This window comes from Lonchura striata, chromosome 26 (genome assembly GCF_050655825.1).
Source record: "Lonchura striata isolate lonStrDom1 chromosome 26, ASM5065582v1, whole genome shotgun sequence".
NCBI classification, from domain to species: Eukaryota; Metazoa; Chordata; class Aves; order Passeriformes; family Estrildidae; genus Lonchura; species Lonchura striata.
The window spans coordinates 9,451,312-9,473,887 of NC_140728.1; the positions used below are offsets into that span (position 1 = coordinate 9,451,312).

At 50.5% G+C, this 22,576-nt stretch overlaps 1 protein-coding gene across 2 annotated transcripts in view; it reads right to left on the reverse strand.

The window, feature by feature from the left end:
• Positions 1-3,089: 3,089 nt before the first annotated feature.
• IGFN1 (immunoglobulin like and fibronectin type III domain containing 1) overlaps positions 3,090-22,576 on the reverse strand; it is a 32,594-nt gene continuing 13,107 nt past the window's right edge. The window contains exons 11-24 of one of the 2 annotated variants that reach the window (XM_085561493.1): positions 22,014-22,286; positions 16,703-20,299; positions 15,376-15,500; positions 14,788-14,929; positions 14,039-14,335; positions 13,128-13,427; positions 12,093-12,266; positions 11,247-11,375; positions 10,510-10,815; positions 8,511-8,599; positions 7,225-7,420; positions 5,753-6,052; positions 4,966-5,292; positions 3,090-4,232 (exon numbers count right to left, since the gene is read on the reverse strand). In XM_085561493.1, the coding sequence (XP_085417619.1) occupies positions 4,219-4,232; positions 4,966-5,292; positions 5,753-6,052; positions 7,225-7,420; positions 8,511-8,599; positions 10,510-10,815; positions 11,247-11,375; positions 12,093-12,266; positions 13,128-13,427; positions 14,039-14,335; positions 14,788-14,929; positions 15,376-15,500; positions 16,703-20,299; positions 22,014-22,286 (6,269 nt within the window). In that variant the 3' untranslated portion in view covers positions 3,090-4,218. The remainder of the gene's footprint in view (positions 4,233-4,965; positions 5,293-5,752; positions 6,053-7,224; positions 7,421-8,510; positions 8,600-10,509; positions 10,816-11,246; positions 11,376-12,092; positions 12,267-13,127; positions 13,428-14,038; positions 14,336-14,787; positions 14,930-15,375; positions 15,501-16,702; positions 20,300-22,013; positions 22,287-22,576) is intronic. The other variant, XM_085561494.1, reaches the window with a different exon arrangement.

Below are 22,576 nucleotides of genomic sequence, written 5' to 3' on the forward strand. Positions count from 1 at the left end.
GAGGGAGGGATGGGACGGGCTGTGCAGCCAGGGAGGAGCTGCTCCAGAGGCTGCGCTCCCTGCTGAGCCCTGCGAGGTCCAGAGGCACCCGGATCCCCTCCTGCAGCACCTGCATCCAGGAGATGGTGCAAAACTCGGCTGCCTTTGCTGCCCGGGGTCAATCCACACCCGTCTCGCTCTGCCAGGAGCTTGGGCCAGTGTCAGAAGGAGACACCAGAACACGGCAGCCAGTGAGAAAAGGGTCCTGTCCACCTTGTCCCACCCTCAGCAGTGCCCAGGCCATGCTGTGTGTGCTCTGAGCTGTACCCACACCTCCCAATCCCTTCTCTGGGAGAGCAGGATGGCAGGACAGGTGCCACCTTCTGCAGCCAAGTGTGGCAGATGAAGCCCCTCAGCAGCTGCCAAGGCAGAATGTTCCCGTGTCCACCCCAAACCCATTATCCCACCCCTGCCATGAAGCCAGGCACCACTGCCTGGGATGTGCTGCTGGAGAGGAGCTGGTCCCAGCCATGTGCTAGTCCTGCTCAAAGGGGGGTTCTCCGCTGTGTGCAGGGACACACCTGCACGGACCCTCACCCCATTGCCCTGGGATGTGGAGCTGCCCTGCTGTGACTCTCCTGCCTTCTCCCCACACCTGACTGCTTGTCCTAGGGTGACATGATGGTGTTTGTATCCCCAGTCGTGTGTTCTGTTTATGTTTGATATCATGTTCTGTGCTTTCAGAACTGACTCAGAAAGTGAAGGTTTGTTTTGTCTTATCAGCCAGCTCACCTCCCCCATGGTCTGCTGTCTAGAAAAGGCTGGTGCTGGCTGGTTTCCTTGCTTTGCTTGCTCTTGCTTCTGCTTTTGCCTTTGCTTGTTAGTTAGTTTAGCTAAGCAGTCCAATTTTTTTTCCATGGACTGTTGTTTTATTTTTTTTTTTCCCTTTCCCTTTCCTGAATATCACTCCAACCTGCTCCAGACTGGGACTTGGGAAACCCCGAGGAGCACCCAGAGCCTGCACTCTGTGATCTGCAGCAGCCATCCCCAGTGCCCAGAGCAGTCCCCAGCGCCCAGACCCAGGCGACCACCCCCAGGAGAGACTTTCTGAATTTGTCATTCTTCAGAGTGGTGAAAGTTTTTTGTCATCTGGTGGTTTTTTTTTTTCTTTTTTTGGTGCTGTGGAGTGTTTTGTTTGTCAAACAAACAGGTTCTTTTCCACTTCTCTCCGTGGAAATTCTTCCTGAACCAGGTTGGGGGGGAGGGGTCGCGGGGGTTTGTTTTCTGGGGGCTCCTTCCAGAGGGTTTTCTCCCAAATTTGCCCTAAACTAGGACACTGGTTTACAAACTCCAGGCTGGAAAATTAAGCTGCCGGTGTTGGAGGAGGACAGCGGGAACCTGGGAAAGGCCTGACCTCTCTGGGTGAGGAATGAATCCACCCATGGGTGGGGAAAATCCTACCTCTGCTCCCCTCTGCATTGGGCAAAAACTTCACCCTTTTTCCTCAGCAAAGGGGGGAATGTCCGCTTCCCCCCAGGCTGGACCCACTGCCCAGGACCAGGAGCCATCCCCAAGATTTATCCACAAACTGGGTGTGCAGTGGGTCCTGGAGAAATGTGCTGGAACCGAAGCCAAGGAGCTGTGCCGGTGCCCGGGGGATGCTACCACCCGCCGCGTCCCAGTGTAGCGCCCGCGGAACACGGGCTCCTCGCTGCTCCCCCCGGAAGAAATCCCGGCTCCACGATGAATTCCAGGAGATCCCGAGGGTGCTCCGGCCACTCCAGTGGCAACGCGGAGCTCTGGGGGAGCTCGGACCGCTCCTGAAGCTGGGAGAGGCCGCAGCAGCCCCGGGAGAACGCCCCGAGGTGCGGCACCAGCCCCGCGGGCACTCGGGGCCGGTGGGGGAACGGCGAGGGTGGTATCCCTGCCCAGGGGACGCCCCGTGCCCCACGACACGGCTGTCCCAGGCATTCCCGGCCGTGCTGGGCATGCCCGGCCCGGGACGCTCCCCCCGCGGGCACGGAGCTCCTCTCGCTGCCGCTCCAGGCCCGAACGCCACCTGTTTTTCCTTCTCTTTACTGTTACTTTCCTGCCCTCTCACCCCTCCCTCATCCCGCGCTGCCACCGCTCCCTCAGACACCGACCGCTGCCCGCGCCTCTCCCGAGGCCAGAGCAGCGCTCGCATCCGAGCAGCCTCGGGCAGAGCCTCGGGACACTGCGGAGGAACAGACCCAGAGCCTCGGGACACTGCGGAGGAACAGACCCATTGGCTGGGGGACGCTGCAGAGGCACAGACCCAGCACTCGGGGCTCGCCGCTCCCCAGGTCTGCGAGAGGCAGAGGAGCCGAGGAGACCACTCGGCCTGGTCGTGGGCGCTGCCATCTTGGCTCTGGGCGGAGCGGGCCGCCATTGGCTGGGTCGGGGAGGGCCCTGAGGATCGACCAATCACTGACGGCATTGGCGTGACGGACGTGCGGGGGCGGGACCTGCTAGGGGGCGGGAGAGACCATCTGCGGGCCGTGGCGGGGGCGCTGGGCCAGGAGAGACCATCTGCGGGCCGTGGCGGGGGCGCTGGGCCAGGCGAGACCACTGCGCGTGCGCGGTGCGCCGGGGGAAGCCCCGAATCCGTCCCGGTGCGCCCCGGCCATGGGCAGTGACACCGGCCGTGTTCCAGCGGGCTCCCAGCCCCGTCCAGCCCGGCACAAAGATCGGATCGCAGAGATCAGCCCTCCCACCCTGGAGGAGATTCCCGGCCGCGGATCCGCCTTCGGCTGGGATCGGAGCTCACGGGGCAAAGCACAGCAGCGGATTTGCTGGAATCGCTGCAGACATCTCAGCAGGACTTGCAGGAATCTCCTGCTCCTGCTGTGCCAGGGCTTGCCCTCAGCTCCAGTTCCAGTTTCCATCAATCCTGGTTCTTGTGTTTATCAATCAGTAAGCGAATATGCCCTGCGGGTGATGTCCCCCTGCCTCCAGCCCCACAGGAGGAGGTGCTGCAGGAGCAATTCCATGAGGGATGACCATGTGCAGCAATCGGATGTGAAACTGCAGCAGGCAGGGATCCCGAAACTGACTGGGATTCCTTCTCCAGAATAAAGAAGGACTCGGGGTAGATTTCACTGAATTGTGGTTTAATTTCATTATCTACTGCTGCTACATCTGTAGCAATGTACATCTGTTCATTGTACAAAATGTAATCCCAAGAACATTCCAGCCCCACAGCTGTGTTTGGCTCTGCTCTCTCCTGTCATGAGGTACCCTCGGTGCTCTGGCTGTGACACCCTCCTACAGCCACCAGAACATTTTGCTGTCCAGGCCCAGTGATGGGAACCCCTGGCCATGGCAGGAGGTCCCTGGGGATCCCTCGTATGTCTGGTCAGACAAGAAGGATTTTTCACCTCTTTCTGCTCAAGGCAAAGACTACCAGCAGTGCCGTAACCAGGGGAGTTGGGATGCACAGGTGATGCTGGGGGTGATTCAGGACTGACACAGCCTTGGTACAGCACATGCTGGGGATTTTTGGAGTTGCTCTGCTCACACAGTGGTTGTAGACTGCCAATCCTTCCCATTAGTGCATTTGCACTGGGAGCTTCACCTACCCCATGCCTGGCTGGTCTGAGGTTTCCTCTCCTGCCCAGACAAAATGAGCAGGCAGATGATCTTTTAAATTTAGGGGTTAGGGAAGATAATCTACTTAGCAGTAGGTATGTTAGATACTGGTAGTAGAACATATGCAGAACTGCTTTTGCCAGATTTGGGAAACCCGCAGAGAATCACATGGAATCCAAAGTGATTGTTTTGGCTTGAAAAAGCATATGTGAAAGGATCAGAGATCCCTGATATTAGATATGTCATGTCCAGAAAGGTCCCTGTGGCAGGTGAGTGGTGTGGCAGGATGGTCTCTCCCACCTGTGTTCTCCATGGAAATTTTTGTTTTGGCCAATTATTTTTCCTTTCATCTTCTGTGCTCCTGAAGCTTCTAAGCTGTGTTTTAAAGGTCTCATAGAAAGCCTGATCATTAAAAAAAACCAAAAACAAAACAGTGCTCTTAAAACTTTTTTTCCCCCAGTATTGATGGCAATGCAGCACCATGTTCAACATGCAATTACTGGATCTGAAAAATAACACCCTTAGACTGTGACGAACATCTGACAATAAATGCACAGCCTTCATATGGACGAGTCCTCACCAAAACCTTCACATCCTCAGAGCCGTACAGGGATACTCAGCAGGGCCACGCTACAGGGAGGAGTCTGAAAGTGAGAATAAGAGAGAAGTAGCTCAGGGTTGTACTGAGGGAGATCAGAAATAGCCTGAAAAGCTCCCTGGGAAGGGGAGCTGAAATGTTACAGGGCCTAAAAGTCTGCAAGAGGGGGACGGGGTTTAACTGACCTATTTTGCCACTCCTGTAATCCCAGCAAGGTGTTTTGCATTTAAAGGAAAATATTTGACTCCAAGAAAAGGGTATTTCACTGAGTACAGTCACCAATAATATTTATCCATAAGTATATCCAAGAGTCTATCCCCAACCTATTCCACTGCCCTTCCATCCACATGAGGATCCCAATGCCTCTGACCATGTCCCCCTCTTTTCTCCCTTTGTGTTGGCTTTGGCCAAACATCAGCTGTTCTCTCAATGCTCCCCTCACATTTGCCAGGGTCTTTATTCTGCAGCTGCTGCACTCGAGAAAAATCTAACCTTGGTATTATCCTACCTAATGAAGATGGGATTGTTCCTTCTAAAAAATTTGCTCAAGCTCAGCCAAAACCTCTGGGTCATGTAGAAATCAAGTGGTCTTTCCCATCTATCTTTGCTTCTGGTTCTGTTTGGTACTTGATCATGAGTACCATGATTAGGAATTTAGTTAAACAGCCCAAATGTACCACTGCTTTGTCAGCAGGTGGAGCTGGCTGGGGACCATTTTTGATGCCCTGGGCAGCAGTGACACCCCTGGATCTGCCAGGGAAGCAGCACTGGAGAGTTACCTTTGATGGCAAGGAAGGCTTTGCTGAAGGCACGGCCCACTTCATTGCTGGCTTCCACCATGTACTCCCCCTCATCCTGCTTGGTGACCCCCAGCACCACCAGGGAGCACACTCCAAAGTCATTGGTGCAGAAGTAGTTGGGATCTCTGGAGAGGTCTCTGCTGTCCTTGTACCATGTGATTTTTGGTGGGGGATGGCCTCCAACAGCACAGCTCATGTGACACTCGCTGCCCATCACCACCACGTGTGACTTAAGTGGCACCAGGAACCTCGGGTGCTGGTTCTGGTTGACTCCTCTGTATTTCTGTGCTTTCACGTGAAATTCAGCTGTGAAAAATAAACAGCAGCAAACACACACTCAGATACTGCTCCCAGCACTGCAATGTTTGAAGAGGTTTGTTTGTGCAGTGTCTGGAATTATGCAAATTATCAGAGATGCCATGCACCTATGGATCGTAGCCTCTGCTGTTCCTCAGAATTACTCAACATTTAACTTTGAAGCCAGAAACTTTGGTTTCTACAATACGAAAGTGTTAGATCTTGCTGGGAATTCATATTGAGGCAAATTGCATGTCATCATGGCTGGGAATGAAGGGTCTGTCTACACAATGTCCCTGCAGAAAGAACAAACCTTCCCTGCCCAGCTGGAATTCCTTAGGACATCTCTGTACATTCCTGTTCTGGGCCAGTGAATATTCACAGCAGGAGAGACCCATTTGAGGGTGAGGTGTTAGAAGCAATGAAAGAAACAAAACACAACACAGAGAAATACTTGAAAATGTTTTACCCTTTTTTTTCCAGATCCTCCAGGGCTGCACAGTCTCTGATGGATCACTGGCTCCCAGATCATTTTTTGCCACAACCCTGAAGTAATAATCCCTTCCTGGGACCACCCTGGTGAAGGTGAACTTGTTGTTGTAGATCAGATCTCCCAGCACATGCCACAGGCCCTTCTGGGATTCCCGTTTCAGGACAGTGTAATACAGGTTGTTCTCCCACTGCTCAGATGCTGAGGGGTCCCAGGTCACTGTCACCGTGTTGGGCACATTCTCCTCCAGCCGGATGGCTCCAGGGGGCTGAGGAATATCTGCCAGGGGAGGGCACACAATGTCACAGCTGTAGGGACAGTGGCACAGAACCCTAAAATCCTGGAGTCTGTTGCATGTATGGGGCTCAATGCCCATCCTGGTCCCTGGTGCCATTCCTTCTCCAGGCACACAAATGCATTTGCTCTGGAACTGAGCTGCTGCTGCACAACATCTGCACTGGCTGAGTGGTGAGAGGAGAGTGGTACAGCTAGCTGCTTCCCTTGCTGGGGTCACAGCTGGGAGAGCTGTGCTCAGGGTGCTACAGCCTGTGCTGACCTCCCTCATTCACTGTGGAAGGATACTTTTAGTCAGTGGATTGCTCTGTCCTGCAGACAAGTGAGATCATAAAGTGCCTGGACAATCTCATAGAAAACTGTACCCTGGTTCTCCCTGTTCTTGCACAGACAAACTGCATCAGAGCTCACCCTGCCAAACTCAGTTTGTGGCCTTCTGCCTACTCACAGTAAATCATGGAATCCCAGACTGGTTTGGGTGGGAAGGACCTAAAAGCCCATCCAGTCCCACCCCCTGCCATGGACAGGGACACCTTCCACTATCCCAGGTTGCTCCAAGTCCTGTCCTACCTGGCCTTGAACACTTCCAGGGATCCAGGGGCAACCACAGCTTCTTTGGGCAACCTGTACCACCCTCACAGGGAGGAGTTCCAATATCCCATCTAACCCTGCCCTCTGGCAGTGAAAAGCCATTCCCCCTTTGTCCTGTTCCTCCAGGCTCTTGTCCCAAGTCCCTCTCCAGCTCCCTTGGAACCCCTTTAGGCACTGGAGGGAACTCTAAGATCTCCCCAGAGCCTTCTCTTCTCTATGTGAACACCCCCAGCTCTCCCAGCCTGGTTCCAGAGCAAAGGGGCTCCAGCCCTTGGAGCATCTCTGTGGCCTTCCCTGGAATTGCTCCAGCAGCTCAACATCCTTCTGTTGCTGGGGCCCCCCGGGGCTGGAGGCAGCTCTGCAGGTGGGGTACCACCTGAGAGGGCAGAGGGGCAGAATCCTCCCCTCCCCTGCTGCCCATGCTGGGGGATCAGCCCAGGGCATGTCCAGCTCTCATCCACCAGCACCCCCACATCCTTCTCCCAGGGCTTCTCTCAGTCCCTTCATGCCCCAGCCTGGATTGGCTGGGAGTTGCTGGTAGATTTGTATGGATGGCAGTGAGTTACCTGTAATTTGAACCTGGAAGCTGAAGGTTTCCCTTTTCCCCAGCCCATCCCCAAGCTCCACAGTGTAGGTGCCGCTGTCACTGAGCTCGGCTGCCCTGAGCAGCAGCTGGCTGCTCCCATCCTCGGTGCTCACGGCAGCCCGGCTGGGAAGGGGGAGCCCATCCTTTAACCAGGTTACCACCGGCTCGGGAGATCCCTGGAAACAACAACGACTCACAGCCACTTGTTTCATCTCCAACCTGTCCTGTATCTTTAGTTTCATTATCTTACCCCGAATATGCACCTCCACAACATAGTAATGTTTAGAAACATAATGGATCTGAGAGCCCTGATCTGTTCTACAGTTTCTTTACAATTTTTATTCCTTTTTGTCCTTTAAGGATGTAATTGCAGTAAAGTGTTCAGAACTGTGTCAAACAACCTATGCCAGATCAAGGACAGATAACTTTGGGAGATAGTATTTTCTGCTTTTAAAAAAAATCTGTTGGTTTTGGAAAAAAAAAAAAAAAACATTATCTAAGTCTTTATTTCATTGTGCCATCTTTGGTCTCTTCTCCCAGAGATTAGGAGAAAGGCCAGCAAATACACAGACTTCATCACCCTCCTCTGGTATCATAGACTTCACAAGATCATGGAATCATTTATGTCTGAAAAAGACCTCCAAGACCATCGAGTCCAACCCATGTCCTATCCCCACCTTAAAAGCACTTTTACACTTTTTACATAGAAGATGCTCCTTGGACACCTCCAAGGATGGGGACTCCAAATCTCCCTGGGCAGCCCCTTCCAAAGCCTGACCACACTTCCCATGTGGAAAAACCTGTGTTGTTCCAAGTTTACTCCACAGCTCTGAGATTTCTGTCAGTGCCTGACAAGTTCTCAAGTCACAGAGCTCAAGTGCTGCTGCTCGGTGAGATAAGCCCAGTGAAGGTGTTGCTGGAAATGGTGCCCCAAGGCCTTCTGAGGGAGTCACAGGGAAATCCCTGATTTGGGAAGTCTGACAGAGCAGTAGCAGATGATAACATTGCTAAGGCTAAGTGGACAGCACTGAGCCTTGTCTGCAGAGGTTAAGGAATGACCACAATGTCATAAAACACCAATGCCAAGACTGACAGCTGAATTCTGGCTTGTGCTTTCCTCACCCTGAAAGTCTACACAGTACAGGCAGGCCAAATTATTTTCCCAGTGACTTGCAAATAAAATTCCATGACATAAAAACAGTAGTTCAGTTTTCCTGCCTGCTATAAAACCAGGCAGGGAATTCCTCCAAAGCCCTGAATACCCACCTCAAAGGGAATCTTCACCCGGATGGGATTTCCTGCTTTTATAACCAGGAAGCTTTTCACTGTGTCATCTATCAGTAACCTGGGAGAGACTGGAAGAGACAAAGATTACTTTCAGAAGGTGGATATTGGTGTAATCACTGGTGACAATCAGTGTTCTACCCACTGGTGCCTCTCCCAACTAGGTGAGGTTGGTGAGGGACTCACAGTGGGAAAAATCTCCCTGGTTCAGTCCCAGACTTTACACAAGTCAAATTTCATTAAAAAAAACCCCAATTTTTTAAAAAAAATAATTTCAAATTTCATTACTATTTATTTATCACCATGACTAAACAAGGGAAAATGATGTAAAAATACATTCACAACAATTGATGTCTCAGTCACAGAGAAATTGGCTCTTTGCCACACTTTATCCCATTCCAGGGATCATCTTTTCTGTTTAAATGGTGTCTGGAAAAAGAAAATTCCAATGGACACTTATAAAATATATATGCAGTAAAGAGCACAGAAAATCCACATGAAAGCTGCCAGAGTTTATCTAAAATAGTATTTTTTAGCATTTAAAGTATTTTCTCTTTTCATCCATATACTGCAGCAGTCAGTATTTACCTAAGAATACCAAATACAGTAATGCTAAATTGTATTTAGTGTTTCAGTATAAAACTGAACACCTGCTTTAGATGGATTTATCTGATTTTATTTATTTTAGTTTTTTTATTGATAAATGGGGTCTCCAGGCATATGCCAAAGTAGACATTTTCACTTGGGATCCAAGTTAAGGAAACTGAACCCATCACAGAATTATCTCTTACATCTGTAATTCTGCAATGTTCCCAAAGAGCAGGGAAAAAACAGAGCTGCAGATTGTAAATAAAGATGAAAAAGTAAAAGTGGTAAAAACTTTCAAGCTAAACAATTAAAAAGTAAAATAAAGTATCCAAAAACAACATTAAAAAAATGGGATTTAAGAGAAGTAAACAAAATGTTTCATTTCAGAAAATTGTCTAAAAATTGAGTGAAAACTCTATTTTTCTCTTGGAACAGTGCAAGCAGGGTTCTGTCTGGTGACTGTGGTGTGGGCACAGGGGGCAAAATGTAAGTCCAAGGAGAAAATGGAGTTCTGAGGGTTGTTTTATCCAAAGGAGCCTCTAAATGAGCTGAGCACTGTGCACTGCATATCTAATATCAGTTAAAATTGAGAGTGTGCTGCTGAGGTGAGCAGATAACCCTGCGGTGAGCAGGAGCAGTGCTGCCCGGTGCTAGGCTGGGTCTGGGGCAGCTCCCCCTGGTACCCCACAGCCCGGCCACCCCTGCTCCCGGAGAGTGCCCCGTCATCGGACACAGAGCCCCGGGATGAGTGCCCCGTTATCGGACACAGAGCCCTGGGATGAGTGCCCCGTCATCGGACACAGAGCCCCGGGATGAGTGCCCCGTTCATGGGAATGGAGCCCTGGGATGAGTGCCCCGTTCCCGGACACAGAGCCCCGGGATGAGTGCCCCGTTCGTGGGGATGGAGCCCTGGGATGAGTGCCCCGTTTGTGGGGATGGAGCCCCGGGATGAGTGCCCCGTTCCCGGACACAGAGCCCCGGGATGAGTGCCCCGTTCTGGGCACAGAGCCCCGGGATGGGTGCCCCATTCCAGGGATAGAGCCCCGGGATGGGTGCCCCGTTCTGGGCACAGAGCCCTGGGATGAGTGCTCCATTCCCAGGACACAAAGCCCTGGGATGAGTGCCCTGTTCCCGGGAACTGAGCCCCGGGATGAGTGCCCCGTTCCCGGACACAGAGCCCCGGGATGAGTGCCCCGTTCCGGGCACAGAGCCCCGGGATGGGTGCCCCGTTCCGGGCACAGAGCCCTGGGATGAGTGCCCCGTTCCGGGCACAGAGCCCCGGGATGAGTGCCCCATTCCAGGGACAGAGCCCTGGGATGAGTGCCCCGTTCCAGGGACAGAGCCCCGGGATGAGTGCCCCGTTCCTGGGATGGGGGCTGGGGCCCTGACTCACCCATGGCAGCGGCAGCAGCTCCCGCACACGCCTGCAGCTCCGAGGCCTCCCCGGGGCCGCCGTCGCCGAGGGCCCTCACACGCAGGAACAGCTTCTCCCTGGCCTGCAGCCCCTGCACCCTGCACGAGGTGCTCTCTGCAGGGAGCGTGAAGCACTTGGTCCAGCTGAGGCTGTTACAGCGCCTCATCTCCACCTCGTAGCCTTTCACATCATTCCCATCTTGTACTTCAGGTTTGTTCCATGTCAAGGTGACACTGCTGCTGTCACTGCTGCTCACTTTAAGGTCCTGCACTTGGCCTGGAGATTCTGGATGGAGAAATTTTATTTAAACGATTTTTCTAGGATTTCTCTTCCCTCTTCAGTCACTGCCTGAGATTCCCCAACATTCTTGCTGTGCATTGGATTTCTGCCAAGCTGTCTTGCCCCACCTCGTCCAAGTTCTTCAGAGCTGGATCTAGGTCCTTGCTCCTGCCAGCCCTGCAGTAAATCCACAACATTCCAAAACACTCTGTGGCCCTCCTGAGTGTTCCTCCACACTGCATATTACCCCACACTGGGATCTGCCAAATTTTGACTTGGCCATTCTACAGGAAATCCTTCCATTCCTTCCTCCAGCTGATTCTCAGCCATGAAACATTCCCGAATTACTGATCCTTGTCTCCACACACTTTTATAGAGGATTTAAAAACATCTCTCCATGAATACCCTGAAAGCAGAGCACAGGGCAGGGCACTTACTGGTGGGGTCCCGGGCAAAGGCAGGTTCTGAGGGGTCACTGGGCTGTCCCATGCCAGCAGCATTGACAGCTGCCACGCGGAACTCATACTGCACACCCTTCTTGAGGCTGGTCACCTTCAGTTTCTTGTCTGAGGAGAGAGGAGAGGAGAGGAGAGGAGAGGAGAGGAGAGGAGAGGAGAGGAGAGGAGAGGAGAGGAGAGGAGAGGAGAGGAGAGGAGAGGAGAGGAGAGGAGAGGAGAGGAGAGGAGAGGAGAGGAGAGGAGAGGAGAGGAGAGGAGAGGAGAGGAGAGGAGAGGAGAGGAGAGGAGAGGAGAGGAGAGGAGAGGAGAGGAGAGGAGAGGAGAGGAGAGGAGAGGAGAGGAGAGGAGAGGAGAGGAGAGGAGAGGAGAGGAGAGGAGAGGAGAGGAGAGGAGAGGAGAGGAGAGGAGAGGAGAGGAGAGGAGAGGAGAGGAGAGGAGAGGAGAGGAGAGGAGAGGAGAGGAGAGGAGAGGAGAGATGTGTTGCCTCAGGGGAGCTGTTTCCCATGAGGAAAGGTGACACAACGAAGCTGTGCCTTACTTCACACAGAATTATGGACTGAAAAACTCTCAGGAGCCATAAAAGCTGTCATTGATTACCCTGCCATTCCCTAGCCAAATGCATGTGATCTTATGGGATATGTTCATTGTATTCCTTTCAAAATCAAACAGCCCTTGAATCACAGAATCCCAGAATCATTTAGTTGGTAAAGACATCCAAAGTCACCCATCACCACCTTGATACTAAAGGTGCAAGATCCTAAGCAGTTCCTAAACCTTTTTGCCTTTTTAAATCCACCAGGCTGTTCCAGGAGTCAGAATACCCACCTTTAACAGGCACGTTGTTGACTGGCAGCCAGGTCACAGTGCCCTTCTTGCGTTTCTGAACAATGTATCCCATAATTTGGGACGTGCCAGTTTTACAAGGAGCTTTCCAGGATATGGTGATGGTGTCTCTGCTGGCACTGATGATCTCAGGGGGATCTGGGGCACCAGGGGAAGCTACAAAGAGATGAGGGCTTCATTATTAGCAGGTATGTTTTTATGGCAAGATAAAATGGTGTTGTGTGGAATTTCTTCTTCCAGATTCCCCCAGGTATTCCTATGGATGTGCAGGAAAACCTGGCTGAGACCTGAAGCTGTGGATCCTGCTCCCCACACAAACTGGATCCAGCATGGAGTCTATTCCTGAGGCTGGATTTTACAAAAGACCTGCTGTCATCAGGACTGACAATTCCACTGCCAGTGGGTTGTGTCATTCCTACATATAAACAATTAGCATAATTCCTGCTTTCAACAACAGGAACTGGTAACAAAATGGATTTTCTTTGCCCTCTGCTAAAGTGTTCAAGATACAGAATCATGGGAATGAGAATGGAGAAATGGGATAATTAGAACTGAACATTGCTCTCCCTAGTACTGCGTTTATGCTCATGGCAAACCTTTTCTAGTATTTAAACTCCTTGAAGGACAAAACCAATATTTAGTTGTTTGGAGAGCAGGGGAATGGAGTGGTCATGCTGAGAAGGGCTGCACATAAAAGTTATTTTGCCTGTGGAGTTAAGAAAAGGCCTCACATATTCCCTTTGCAGCCACACTGGAAAAATTTCCTTTGATTTTGATGCATTTTGCATTTCCACCATGAAACTTCCTTTCCAATCCAAAATGGAGCATGACCAAGCAATAATTACATCTCAGCATCAGCAGAGAACTGCTGCTCTCGCTGGGCAACTTCCACAGCTTTGTGTGAAGACTGAAGTTGAGATCTGTAGCAACATCCACAATGCAGTGAGTTTCCTCTGATGTCATCTTTGATAATGAATTTCCCAATTTGAATTATGGATTATGAGAAGTTCTCCTCACCTTTACCAGCAGCCTTCACTTCCCCTGACTCCAGCGCATCACTCACTCCCTCAGCATTCATGGCTCTCACCCTGAAGTAGTAGCTCATCTCTTCCTCCACTTTGCTCATGGTGAAGCTGGTGCAGCTCCTGGGGGTTTCTCCCAGTATCTCCCAGTCGTTCCTGCCCACCTGCTGCCTCTCCACAAGGTACCTTTGTACTGGTTTGCCCCCATCATCCTTTGGGGGCTTCCACTGGATGGTGATGTTGTTGGCAGAGCTTTCTACAATTTTGATGGGTCCTGCTGGAGGCTGTGGCTTGTCTGGAAAGATGAACAGAGATACAGCCAGCTCCAGACCTGCTCCTGGGTTTGGAGCAGACACTGTCCCTTGCTTACCAGCTAGGAGACTGTTCCTGATGAAATGCAGGCACAGTTGTAGGGTGAGGGCTGGGTGTGTGAATTGCATCTTCCAAACTTGTACTCTTCTAACTTTTTATGGAGAATATGGAAAGCCAGGCCCTTGCTCTCCCTGGATCAATAGTTATCATAAGCATTGCACCAGTTCAGTTTGCTAATACAGACAAAACTTGATTTCTGGTCTCCCAAAGTAGCCCAGACATTTATGGGAGGGCTGAATTAGACCTTGATATCCTATTTCAGATTTGCATGTTGTGTACAGTCACATCTCCCACAGTGTCTGAACATTCAAAACTCAGCTGCTTAGGCCATGAAAAACCAAACTAGGTTTGTGTTCCCTTGCACTAAAGGGCATGAAGCATGTTCAGCAATCTTTCCTTGTATCCTGATTTCAGGGCAACATCCAGAGTCTTGTCAGTCTCGAAATACCCAGTCACTCCAAATAAGGTTGTCACCAGTGTCAATGGATTCCCTGGCTAACACTGAAAGCCACAGTGAATGTTACAGGATCTTACCTATCACCATGAGCTTTAGGTTGATCTCCAGGACACCGCTGTCATTCTTGAGCCTGACTTTGTAATCCCCACAGTCCCTCCTGTCGCAGCTGGAGATGGACAGCGTGGTGCAGGTGTCTGTCTTGTCCACACGGATCCTGGTGTCATCCCCCAGCTCCATCTTGTCCTTCAGCCATGCCGCCCTGATGGGCCCCCGACCCTCGAATGGGATCCGCAGCTTCACCCCCTCCCCGGCCTTGGCCACTGTGGGGACACTGGTCAAATTCTTGAGGAGAACTTTGTCCACCTGGGGAGGATCTAAGCAGGTGATACAAGGTCATTAAAAACCACAATTCAAGGAGGATGAGGCTTACCTTGAAGGGAAGGGATCCCCTCATAAGCAATGCTTAGAAGCCCACAACACTTGGATCTGAACCTTTAGTTGTACTTTGCTACAGGATAATTATCACAAAATTTTGTGGTATTACACTGTCCTTTCACTAGAGAAAATTTCTCCTAGGCAACACACTAAACACAAGAATGAAGAGTCTGCCCTGATCAAGTATTTTGTGCACCCCAAAAATATTTGAGTTGCTGACAGAAGGGTCCCTAGCTAAATTTGCAAATGCAAAATAAATGAACCCATACAAAAACCATTTCCCATTTATCTTGTAATTCTTTATAATAAATTTGTCTCAATAACCAATAACATGTCTCTGACTTGGTTTGAAGCCCATCTCATGCTGCCTTGGTGGGTTGAGTAGACTCACCTTCAACAAAAATTGAAGCTTCAGTTTTTACATCTCCACCTTCAAACCTGTATTTCCCAGCATGAATATCTTCAGCCTTGTTAATGATCAGTTTGTGGACAAGACCTTTCTTTTCAAAGACGACTCCATCCATGCTTGTTAACTACAAAGTAAAGCACAGAGATCTATCTTTTTCTAAAAAAAGGAAAAAATGCAATCCAAACTAAAACTGGAGAGACTACAATTTGAAAGGCAGTTGAAAAGACTTCTGAATATCATGCATATTTAATGACAATATTCTGGTATTCTGTTGACCAGAGAAGCTGTGGCTGCCCCATCCCTGGATGTGTCCAAGCCCAGGTTGGATGAGGCTTGGGTCTAGTGGAAGGTATCTCTGCTCAGGGCAGGGACTGGGGCTGAATGATCCGTAAGGTCCCTTCCAAACCAAACCAAACCAAACCACTCTGAGATTCTGAGAACCCTTCCAGGGCCCCACTCATACTGCAGGTGACTGTCAGGAGGAAGGACACCTTGACACCACCCTTAGGAAGTAGAGCTAGAGAGCAGAACATTGCTACCCAAAGCCAACAGCAAGCTCAAGGAACCCACCTTTAGGCCATCCTTAAACCAGGTTCCTGTGACGTTGTCCTTGCTGACAGTGCAGGACAGCTCAGCTGGCTCCCCCTTCAGCACTCGCACAGTTGCCAGCTGCTTGTTGAGGTAACAGCGCGGGACTGAACATGCACAAAGGAAGGGAAAAAGCTAAGTCTGTGTTGCAGAGAGACACCTAGAGCTGAAAATGCATGTGCATGTGAAGTAAGAAGAGCTTTTAAAAAAATGTCCTCTGGTCAGGAGAGGCTTTTGTGCCACCTCGCTGAGGGCCAGCTGGGTACACTCAGTGCCTGAGAGCCATCCCAACATCAACTATATCCCAATATCCACCTCATGGGCAATGGATTCACCACAAATCACATTATCCTGTAGATTTGCTAGTTTATGTCTTTGCTAATTGTCTTGGCTCCCTCTACAGCCAGTGGAAAAAAACAGGCTGCTCCAGGGTGTGGATATACTACTTCATCCTCCTCTTCCTCTGCACTGGGGCTTGCCAACACATCCCCTAAAGAGCCCCAGGCACACTGTTCTACACCCTTGTATTTCTCTTTCTCTTCCCAAGTTCTTCTCCATTACCATAATCATTTCCTCTCTAATATATACCCCACTCCTTCCCCCTGAACCCCAATTTTGATGATTTTACTTCCTTGTTTATATTTATGGTTTAGCAATGATAATTCCTAACTTGTGAACCATCCCATTAGGTCAATATTCTACTCTGATTATACACCTGAAATTTCCATTCCTACAATTTTCACATCATCATCTTGCTCTTGGAGCCACAGGTCTTACTCAAATGGCTGCAAACACATTACTACCCTCTTACTCTACGCAACACCTTATTATTCCTGATGTTACAAGAGAAAAGAGCTCTTGACATTATATAATCCCAAATAAGTAGGCACAGAATTGTTCCCAGAACTTGGAAAACACAGTTCTTTACAGTAGGTGTTTGAAAAACAAAGTGAAACCTTCAGTTTTTAATTGGAAGAGTATGAAAGAAATATGATATTCCTTGAAACCTTATGGGAACTGGTATGTTTGTGAACTGGTCTGTTCCATGATATGTGAAACACAAATGAAGAGATGAGACCTGGTTTAGATAATTTAGCCAAAGAAAATAATTAGACCTTTAAGACAGTTTGATCAGAGCACACTGTGTAAGATCAAACAGCTAATCAGTGGGAGAATTAGGAACAGATTATGGAACAACCACATTTCTATAGAGTTGTGTTTATCTAAACTGTAACATCCAATTTCTTTGCAGGATTAAGAATGTGAGTATCAAAACGCAAAGACTAAGAGTCTCCAGTTAACCACGTACCTTTGAGATCATCCAGGACACTCCGTCTCTTTTGTGTTGTGCTTTCCGTTTTGTTCAGGGAATCATTCGCTTTAAGATCCACATCAGGTTCCTGGTTTGCTGAAGGAGGTCCACCAAAAGGACCTGACACCTGGCCATAACTCAGTGGACCTTGACCTAACCCATCTGAACTACTCCCGTCAACAGATCTGTCATGGGATTTACTCCCTGCCTCTCCAAAGGCAGAATTTGTGCCATAAAGGGAGCCCAACTGTCTGAAATCTCTGCCCTCTCCCCTGGCTCCTCCTGGACCAGACAGGGACCCTCTGTCACCAGCTGAACCTTTGTTCCCTAGTCCTCTGACATCACTGGCAGTGCCCTTTCCAGTCTCACCTCTTGAAGATCTGCCAAGATGTGCATCCAGCCCATATTCACCACCTGGTCCACCAGCAGCTCCCAAACCTCCTTTACCATGGACTGAATCCCATTCATCCCCTCCCCACATCCCAACTCCACCTGCACCAGCTGTGACTACAGCTGACCCTCTGTCCTCACCATAGGGAGACCCTGCACCCCACATTGCAGAGCCTTCCCTGGAAAAGCCCTCTCCTCCTGCTCCACCTGCATATCCCGGAGCCCTGCTCAGTGCGGCATCCATGCCACGGCCAGATCCCATCACTTCCTCACCTCCAGGAGAAAAATGAGCAGCTCCTGCCACTGCCCCAGGTAGGAGACCATCCTTTCCACAGGGACCTCCAACTCCCCCTGCACCACCACCAGTCCCAATTGGCAGACCATCCTTTCCATAAAGAGCTCCAACTTCCTGTTCACCACCAGTCCCACCAACACCTGCTCCAACTGGAACACCATCCTTTCCATAAGGACTTCCAACTCCCCTTGCATCACCAACACCAGCTCCAACTGGGAGACCATCCTTTCCATAGGGAGCTCCAACACCCCCTGCATCACTAACACCAGCACCTGCTCCAACTGGGAGACCATCCTTTCCATAGGGAGCTCCAACTCCCCTGGCACTCACAGCACCAGCACCACCAACACCTGTTCCAAGTGGCTGACCATCTGGACCATACAAAGCCTCTCCAGGTTCTCCTGCACCAGCTCCACCAGCTCCAGCTGGGAGACCATCCTTCCCATAGGGAGACCCAAATGCCCCTGCACCAGTGCCACCAACACCTGCTTCAACTGGGAGACCATCCAATCCGTAGGGAAGCCCAACTGCCCCTGCACCACTAACACCAGCACCTGCTCCAGCTGGGAGACCATTCTTCCCATAGGGAGTTCCAGGTATCCCTGCACCAACACCACCAAAACCAGCTCCAACGGGGAGACCATCCTTTCCATAGGGAGATCCAAGTCCCCCTACACCAGCACCACTACCAACACCAGCTCCAACTGGGAGACCATCCTTTCCATAGGGACCTCCAACTCCCCCTGCACCACCACCAGTCCCAATTGGCAGACCATCCTTTCCATAAAGAGCTCCAACTCTCCCTTCACCACCAGTCCCACCAACACCTGCTACAACTGGGACACCATCCTTTCCATAGGGAGCTCCAACACCCCCTGCATGACCAACACCAGCTCCAACTGGGAGACCATCCTTTCCATAGGGAGCTCCAACACCCCCTGCATCACTAACACCAGCACCTGCTCCAACTGGGAGACCATCCTTTCCATAGGGAGCTCCAACTCCCCTGGCACTCACAGCACCAGCACCACCAACACTTGCTCCAAGTGGCTGACCATCTGGACCATACAAAGCCTCTCCAGGTTCTCCTGCACCAGCTCCACCAGCTCCAGCTGGAAGACCATTCTTCCCATAGGGAGCTCCAGGTCCCCCTGCACCAACACCACCAAAACCAGCCCCAGCTGGGTGGCCATCTTTTCCATACAAAGATCCAAGTCCCCCTGTACCACCAGACCCACCAACACCTGCTCCAAGTGGCTGACCATCTGGACCATACAAAGCCTCTCCAAGTCCTAGACCAGCTCCACCAGCTCCAGCTGGGAGACCATCCTTCCCATAGGGAGACCCAAATCCCCCTGCACCAGCACCACTACCACCAGTAACAACACCAGCTCCAAGTGTCCGACCATCATACAAAGCCTCCCCAAATCCTCCTGCACCACCAGCACCTGCTCCAGCTGGAAGACCATCCTTCCCATAGGGAGCTCCAAATCCCCCTACACCAGCTACACCAACTCCACCAACACCAGCTCCAAGTGGGAGATGATCTTTTCCATAGGGAACTCCCAATCCCCCTGCACCAGCACCACCACCAACAGCTGCTCCAAGTGGCCGACCATCTGGACCATACAAAGCCTCTCCAAATCCTCCTGCACCAGTTCCACCAGCCCCAGGTGGGAGACCATCCTTTCCATAGAGAGATCCATGTCCCCCTGCACCACCAGCACCTACTCCAATTGGAAGACCATCTTTCCCATAGGGAGCTCCAAGTCCCCCTGGACCACCAGCCCCACCAAAACCAGCCCCAGCTGGAAGACCATCCTTTCCATAGGGAGACCCAAATTCCCCTGCACCAGCTCCACCCACACCACCAGCACCTGTTCCCAGTGCCTGGCCATCTGGACCATACAAAGCCTCCATTTCTCCTGTGGAATTGCCACCTGTACCAGGTGTAGCCCCATCTCTACCTGGAAGGCCTCCTGGCCCATACAATGAGCCAGATCTTCCTGTCTGCCCTAAATGACCACTGGCATGAGGTGTCAGGCCATCCTTGCCATAAGGAGTCCCTGTTTGTCCCTCTCTGTTTATACCTGCTCCGATCATATCACCCACAGTGGCATGCCCATCCTTGCCATGCTGAGCCCTCATTCCTCCTGCCATTCCAGCACCTGCAGCATTCCCCCCAGCTCCAGTTCCTGGACCAGTCCTGCTGAACAGAACACCCACACTGGCTCCCACTCCAGTTGAATCAGGATGAAGCCCATCTGGCCCAGAACTTCCACCACCCAACCTCCCAGCACCCCCAAAACCAGCTCTGTAACTGGCATCACCTAAATTCCCATCCTTGTCATGCTGAGAGTCCAAACCTTCTCCATCATCCATGTCAATGTTAACAGTACCCAGCAAACCTTCACCTCTGCCATCCACAGAATTCCATTCACCTGCCCCTCCTACAGCACCACCAGGACCTGCTTTGCCTGACACAGAGTCCCTGCCATGGACAGCCCTTAACCCACTTCTGCCCCCTAAGCCTTTTAGTCCAAAGATGCTGCCGTCATTGGCTGCCAAATCTCCATCTAGACCTGCTCCAGAAAACTGCCCAGACCCCATCTCTCCATTCATGTGGGTTTTGCGTAGCCCTTCTTTTCCCAAAAATATTTGGCTTCCATCATCAGAATCAACAGAGTGTACTTGGCCCCTGCCTTGACTGCTGCCTTGACCTGTTCTGTTCCAGCCACTTTTCTCCACACCAGAGGATGTGGAAAAGGAAGAACGATCTTCAGCAGCAGCTTGTTCTTTGCGCCGAAGCTTCCTTGCCCTTTCATTGTCTGCCATTGTTTCTTTCAGCCACTCAGATGTCTCCCTTCCAGCCTTTTCTCCTTCATCCTGTCTTCTCTTTCCTTTGTCATCTGAAGTTGCATTGTTTCATGGCAGCAGATTTACAATTTACAGAAAAAGAAGGGAACAAAATAACAGAAAATCAATGCACTGCATCAACATGCACTGCATCAACAACCAAAGAAAATGTATTAGCACTTTTTGAATTTCATTTTAGGACACACACACACACAATACATTTAAATAAATTTAAAATAATTTCAAATCCTAATTTTTCAATGCCACATTCAGACAATGAAGTGTTAGTCAAAGACAATTATTTTTAGTTAAAAGACATTGTTTTTTAATGGAAACGTGCTCATTATAACAAACAAACAAACCGACCAAAAATAACAGGAAAAGAAACTTCCAGCATGGTAGGTCTGATTTAGTGGGGCTGAAATTGTATGTGGGATTCATTAATTCCATCTGCCTTCACCCTCCAGCTATGGAGGAGTTGCAGAATATTCCATGCACAAAGGAGCCATCAGTTCCCACCCTGGAATTGGGATTTCACTGCTCTGAAGGCAGCTTGCACATCTGGATAATGGCTCATTTAGGGATGCCCAGCCTGAGGATTAAAGCTTTCAGATCTGTGAATAGCTTAGGATTAATCTGAAATTCAGGCTGTTCTGAGAGCAGGTTACTCACTGCTTTGGTTTCCAGCTCGGATAAAATTTATCACAGCTCACTGAAATCCATGGGAAGTTTCTTTGTTTCAGAAACCTACATTGCTTTGGAGAGGCCTTTGTAAGAGAGACCTCTCCTGCTGCTGCAGGAGGATCCCAAAGGAAACCAGAGTCAAAGGGAACCAAAGGAACCACCTTTCATAAGCAAACAAATATAAGCCAGGTGACTGTCAATTTGCCTGCACTGTATTCCCACCTTCCCAGTTTCCTCTGGTCTCCTTGCAGCATGTTTAACTCTAATTTAGGGTGAAAAATATTATCTAGCAAGAAGAATGGCACTGATAGTGTAGAACTGAGAGTATCAAAAGCTCCCTGAGCCCCTGTCTGCTGCACTGTGATCACTGGGACAGCTTCCTCAAAAACATGTGGGTAGATAGGGAGCATTTTTCCAATAACTGATGGAGAATGTGCTACTTCATCAAATCTGTAGAGCAAACAAGCCAGTAGGATTTGTTAGGACTAATTAAAAGGGGGAAAGTTGGTCTAATTTGAAGAAGAAAGAGGGTCTAACCAGACCTTCATTTTTCCAAACAGGATTTAGAATCATGGAATCACAAAATGGTTTGGATGGGAAGGGACCTTAAGACTCATCTCATTCTACCCCCTGCCACATGCAGGGACACCTTCCACTATCCCAGGTTGCTCCAAGCCCTGTCTAGCCTGGCCTCAGACACTTCCAGGGATGGAGCAGCCACAGCTTCTCTGGGCAACCTGTGCCAGGGCCTCCCCACCCTCACAGCCAATAATTCCTTCCCAATATCCCATTTAACCCTGCCCTCTGGCAATGGGAAGCCCCTTGTCCTGTCCCTCTATCCCTTTCCCAAAGTCCCTCTGCAGTTCTTCTGGAGCCCTTTAGGCACTGGAAAGGGCTCTAAGCTCTCCCTGGACTCTCGTCCTTCTCCACACTGAACACCCCCAGTTTTCTCAGCCATAATTTTGGAATTAGAGGCTCAGCAATTCATTTCCCAGCAGAGCAACATCTCCCTGAGCCATGAGGCAGTGACAAGAATGTTTTGTGCCAACACACCATGGGAACAACCCACTGCCAACCACTCACACTCCACAAGGAGCCAGGCACTGGAGGAGCCCTGTCCCGCGTCGAGCGTGTACAAGCCACTGTCCGAGGGCCCCACGTTCCTGACAATCAGCTTGTGAGTCAGGCCATCAGGTGTCACAGAGATCTGGTGCTTGTCACTGGCCTGGAGGGGGTGGCTTTTGTGCAGCCACAGGGGCTGGTGGCAGGGCGTGCACAGCACACACTGGAACTCGGCGTCCCCGGCCTCGGCACAGCGCACGTCGGAGAGCGGCTGCCGGAACCGCGCCGGGATGGCTGCAGGGGAAACGAGAGCTATGGGAAGGAAACAACTGCTTCTGTGCTCCAAGTAAAATTGCTACAGCTGAAGGAGGAAAGAACAGGAAATTGTGGTGCCTCTGAGCATTGGGTTACTGAGAAAAAGAAAAAACTCAGATGTGCTTCTGCGCCCAATTCTGCAGAAAAGCAGAAAAGTAGATTTCTCTCTTTATTATCTTCTGAAACATTTGTACCTCATAGCACTGATGTGCTGCCAGTCTGTAGTAATTTATATGTTCCTGCAGTACAATACTTGGATTGAGTTTGTT